Raw genomic sequence first — 4,905 nt, forward strand, 5'->3', positions numbered from 1 at the left:
CAGCACCACCGGCCACCGGCCACCGGCCAGGCCGATACGCACGGACCTCAGCCCCCATCGGCCGGCCTATCCCGAGCGGTACCCTGCCCCGCCCGGCCACACAACCGAGCGAGGTGGAGGGGGCGCTAACGGACCAGCTGCGCCGCACGCCACGTTGCCCGCCCCTTTTCTAACCCCTGCACTGCACGGTATACATGTGCCCGCCCCGCCCCCGCCCCCGCCCCCGATGGGCTGTTGAGGAGGTAGCGGCGAGGTGGTAGCCAGCCAGCCGAAAGAAACAGAGCACAGCCGAGCCGAGAGCCTGCCCGCGAGAAGGAAGGAAGGAAGGAAGATGGACTCCTCCGCGGTGGCGGTGGCGGCGCCGCTGCTGGAGGCCGGCGGCAAGGAGATGCGGCACCTGGGCCGCACCGCGCACAACATGTCCTCCTCCTCCCTCCGCAAGAAGTCCGACACCTCGCTCGTCCGCAAGGTGCCCTGCGCCGCGCTCCGCGGCTTCCTCTCCACCCTCCAGGAGGTGCTCTTCGGCACCAAGCTCTTCGTCCTCTTCCCCGCCGTCCTCCTCGCCGTCGTCGCCAGATACATGCGCTTCGGCCAGGTACGCCTCGCCTCATCTCTCCTCCTTTTCCCTGTCTATAACCTCCGATTTCACCGGCCCTTCAACACCTGCTTCCGCCTGATTTCCGTGTTTATTTATCACACTTTCACCTAATCGTAGCTAGTACTACGTATTACTCCTTTCTGTTTGTTTGCTCGATCGAACCTCTTTGATTCCGATTGCTTCCTCCGTCCAGCGCAATTGGATTGGAACATATGTTATGTGTAGGGACGATTGATTTGCTCTGCAACTCCCTCTGTTAAGCTTACATGTGCCTTGTACGGTTATGCAACATAAAACACACATTACATTTTTCATCACCCTAGGAGGATTACGCTCATACATCGGTTTCAGTGCCATTTCGTCTACTAGAAAGATCCCGCATTCTCCTCTGCTTTTGTCACATCAACGCTGGAACACCTAGCTAACAGAAGTAACTAGGGACGATTGATTTGCTCTCTGATCAACCGCTCTATGTAAAACCTGCATGTGCCTTGTCCCCAACATAAAACAAGCATCCTGAACATTTTCATCACCACCACAAAAATATATCTTATTCTCCTCTGCCCACCGCTAACTAACTCCTGCATTTAGTACTACCTTATTAGTGCTTAGATTAATAGTTCAACAGGGCGTTGCACAAACATGTGAAGAGAGAGAGAGAGAGAGAGAGAGAGAGAGAGAACGAGAGCTGTGGCCAATGCATTCATAGTCCTTATTTGAAAACAGCGGGCCTCCCATTGATTCCCATTAAAGAAACGACCAACATAACTATTCATAGCAATTACTAGTAGTATATATGTTTATGAGAAGAATGGAATGATGGTGATTTGATTTACATTTTTTTGGGAGAAAGATTTGATTTACGTCGAGCTGTTTACACGTGAGTGACCCCATACCGGCATGTGGGCTAGGCCTCAAACCCCAAGCACTAATCAAAATTGACGCGTTACAGATGGAATCGTGGGATGGAATAAGCCGCGACTAATATGCCCCGGCTCTGCGAATCACATGCACATTCTTGCCCTCCACCACCACCCATGTCGCCCATGTCGGTCCATCAACATCCATGCCTGCACCTCACATCCACCTCCCTATTGCCACTACTAGTATACTGTATTACCCATCCATGATCCATCCAGCGATGGCAGCCATTAATCTCGCCCTGGGTTCACTGCACATGCAGCAACAATGATTAAGATGGGTTTAGTACTAAGTTAACAACGTGGTCACCAGGTGAATCCTGTCCGTACGTGGGCACCACTGCGCTAGCAGTTCTCTGCGACAATCCTGCGGCTGATCGGCGAGAGCTCAGCTCAAACACGAGCACGGGCCGTTTTCACTGTGGGATTCCTCTGGACAAAGCAGAGGTAGATGCCCTTGCTGTACTGCCTTCTCTTGTCTTTTTACCATCGTTTCAGTCCGGCATGTGACTCCTACGTCTTCTCAGCTATCACTGTCGTGTGTCCGTGCTGCAAAGACCACGTGAGACACACCAGGACTGCCTATGTTTGTAGTTTGTACCAACATATTCCAAGCTGTACCATGTTCAAAAATCTGGCTGGTTAAACAGGGACAGTAATATTTTCGTGGCTGAAAGCAATAGGACAGGAAGAGCATATGGATCCGGAATATTCTTCACCGTTTGCCCATCTTTTCGGACACTCGCTATATTTTTCCTAATGCTGAGCTCATACAGGTGTGGCTCTTCGTGCTTAGCTTAATCGGGCTCATTCCTCTTGCGGAGCGACTCAGTTTCCTGACGGAGTAAGCTTCTCTTCTGCTCATCGCCATAGCGTGTTCGGTTCGGCGTCACCTTCTTTATTACGTTGCTGACAAAACTTGCACTCTGTTCTTTGTGTTATTTCGATTGATCACAGACAGATCGCTTTCTACACCGGTCCCACTGGTAAGGGTTGTTGATCTCAAAACGTCAAATCATTCTAAGTTTCTAACCAACCTACAACTTGGACGTCATGTGGTTATCTACCTGAACTGCAGTCGGTGGACTGTTGAATGCGACATTTGGCAACGTCACCGAGGTTATCATCGCGCTATTCGCCCTGAGGGAAGGCAAGATAACGGTGGTGAAATGCTCCCTGCTCGGCTCCATCTTGTCCAACCTGCTGCTTGTCCTCGGGACCTCCCTCTTTTTTGGTGGGCTTGCCAACCTCGGTGTCGAGCAGCCATACGACAGAGTAACCAACTCGGCTATCTACTTCGTACTACTGTTATGCTGTTTACGATTGCACGGATGTGTCATGACGCATGAACGACGGTATGGCTTTCATTTGTGCAGAAGCAAGCAGATGTCAGCACAGGGCTTCTGATTCTTGGTGTGCTATGCCAATCGATGCCGCTGATGCTGAGGTATGCAGTAAGCGCCGGTGAGCATGCAGTAAACTCTGACGATTCAGGATTGGTGCTATCCCGGGCATGCAGCGTTCTCATGATCCTGGCCTATGGAGCCTACCTTTACTTCCAGCTGAAGACGCATCGCCAGCTCTTTGAACCACAGGAGGTGTGTACTGTTTGGTATACTGCTGATCAGAAACCAGAATAACCTATTAACATGCATATAACTAGTTGGTTAATGACAAAATGATCAGGTTGAAGATGATGGTGATGATTTGGTCTCTGAAGATGAGGCGGTACTGGGGTTTACAAGTGCGATGGTTTGGCTAGCAGTCATGACTGTGATAACCGCCTTACTGTCGGAGTATGTCGTGAGCACAATTGAGGTATGGAGCACCATGTTGCCTGGTTTGGATGGGTCTTCTGAAGGGAAAAGGTTCTATAATTTTACTCAGAGCTAACCTACAGTGTAGCTAACAATGTGTTTTGGGAACAAATTTTGTAGGCGGCCTCAGAATCCTGGGAACTATCAGTGAGCTTCATTAGCATCATCTTGATTCCGATTGTCGGGAATGCAGCAGAGCATGCTGGAGCAATCATATTTGCTTTTAAGAACAAGCTGGTTAGTAGAATCAGAAGTTCAGGACCGGTGCATACTCACTGAAATGTCACAGGGAGCGATCACTAACACCTAATCTAATTTTTTTTGTCGTTGTTGGTTGTGACAGGACATCACCCTTGGAGTATCTTTGGGGTCAGCTACGCAGATTTCCATGTTTGTGGTCTGTATTAACTGACCTCTGGACATTGTTATCTTCATATGATCTTGCCTTTGTCTCTTTCCTGATGGAACTGAACTCTCCTATGTAGGTGCCGCTGAGTGTCCTTGTGGCTTGGGTCATGGGGGTTCCAATGGATCTTGATTTCAACCTGCTAGAGACTGGTTCCTTGTTCCTCGCAATATTGGTCACAAGCTTCACCCTCCAGGTAATTTTATGTTCTGTTTCGCATCCCCACGCCGGGTCAACCTCTGTTCAGTTTAGTGTTTCTGGTATGCTTGTCATGGTACGAGCAACTCATTCAGTGAAGGAATTGTTCGTGCGTTTTGCAGGACGGGTCGTCGCATTATCTGAAGGGACTGCTTCTCCTCCTTTGCTACGCCGTGATCGGCGTGTGCTTTTTTGTCCTGAGACGACGTTCAGGTAGGGATTCTTACTCTCTCCCTCCCATTTTTTGCTCAAATCATTTGCAACTACACATTGTTTTTTCACATCTGTTATGTTTCGATGACAGCTGATGGAAGCAACTAATCGGGTTCAGCCTAGCAGATCGGCTTAGTTCAGGGTTCCCCCAAAACGGACGGTGATCAAGTCGAAGATCGTGAAGAGAAGGTAGTAGACTATGTTTCGCAGCCAGGCCAAGCAGTAGGGCCTGCCTGCCTGTAAGATTGTAGATCGAGACTAAATCAGGTGTGTTTATGGCCATCACAGGCCTGTAAATTAATCGAGCTTAATGTATCCGTTAGTGCACCTAAAAAGCTGAGGTGGTAGCTACGGAGGTAAGGCAGGCACAGTGAAAACACACACACTGCTTTGCCTCCACCGTGTCGAGCAGTGGGGAACGAACCATCAACGGGGAATATGATCGCCCCAGCATGCTCACTGAAATTAATGGAAAGTGGTGCTTGTCTGATTTTTTTCTCCAACCAGGCTCGCACCCCTTTCCATTAGTTTCAGTGTCAGCTCCTTTACGCTAATTTCAGTATCAGCTAAAGAAAATACAAGGGGCCTGGAAAGGGGAGAAGCGGCCTGTGGCACTGACAGTAAACCGCTGCGAAGTGCTCGCCGTCGAAAGTCGAAACACAACACATGGCACGGGACAAAAACTTGTTAGCAGCAGACCCCGAGAGTTATAATAAGCAGAGTAATATGTCAGTAAAAAGACGACATGGAACA

At 49.6% G+C, this 4,905-nt stretch overlaps 1 protein-coding gene across 2 annotated transcripts; it reads left to right on the forward strand.

The window, feature by feature from the left end:
* LOC123054476 (vacuolar cation/proton exchanger 1b) lies at positions 1 to 4,487 on the forward strand. 2 transcript variants are annotated; one of them, XM_044478258.1, is made up of 11 exons: positions 10 to 595; positions 2,295 to 2,362; positions 2,476 to 2,504; positions 2,597 to 2,793; positions 2,895 to 3,116; positions 3,205 to 3,336; positions 3,456 to 3,572; positions 3,679 to 3,732; positions 3,821 to 3,937; positions 4,062 to 4,152; positions 4,244 to 4,487. In XM_044478258.1, exons 1-11 carry the CDS (start codon positions 332 to 334, stop codon positions 4,258 to 4,260), a joined length of 1,308 nt encoding a protein of 435 aa, XP_044334193.1. In that variant the 5' UTR covers positions 10 to 331; the 3' UTR covers positions 4,261 to 4,487. The 2 variants fall into 2 exon arrangements, with proteins under 2 accessions (XP_044334192.1, XP_044334193.1); XM_044478257.1 differs by having other exon boundaries at positions 1 to 595; positions 4,062 to 4,487.
* Positions 4,488 to 4,905: the final 418 nt, after the last annotated feature.

This window comes from Triticum aestivum, chromosome 2D (assembly GCF_018294505.1).
Source record: "Triticum aestivum cultivar Chinese Spring chromosome 2D, IWGSC CS RefSeq v2.1, whole genome shotgun sequence".
Taxonomy (NCBI): domain Eukaryota; kingdom Viridiplantae; phylum Streptophyta; class Magnoliopsida; order Poales; family Poaceae; genus Triticum; species Triticum aestivum.

Excerpts from the sequence above, each read along its gene's own strand:
- LOC123054476 (XM_044478257.1), top strand. The coding sequence starts at position 332 with ATGGACTCCTCCGCGGTGGCGGTGGCGGCGCCGCTGCTGGAGGCCGGC. Across the intron at positions 3,117-3,204 it reads AGCTCTTTGAACCACAGGAG|GTTGAAGATGATGGTGATGA; the intron begins GTGTGTACTGTT and ends CAAAATGATCAG. Across the intron at positions 3,733-3,820 it reads CGCAGATTTCCATGTTTGTG|GTGCCGCTGAGTGTCCTTGT; the intron begins GTCTGTATTAAC and ends TCTCCTATGTAG.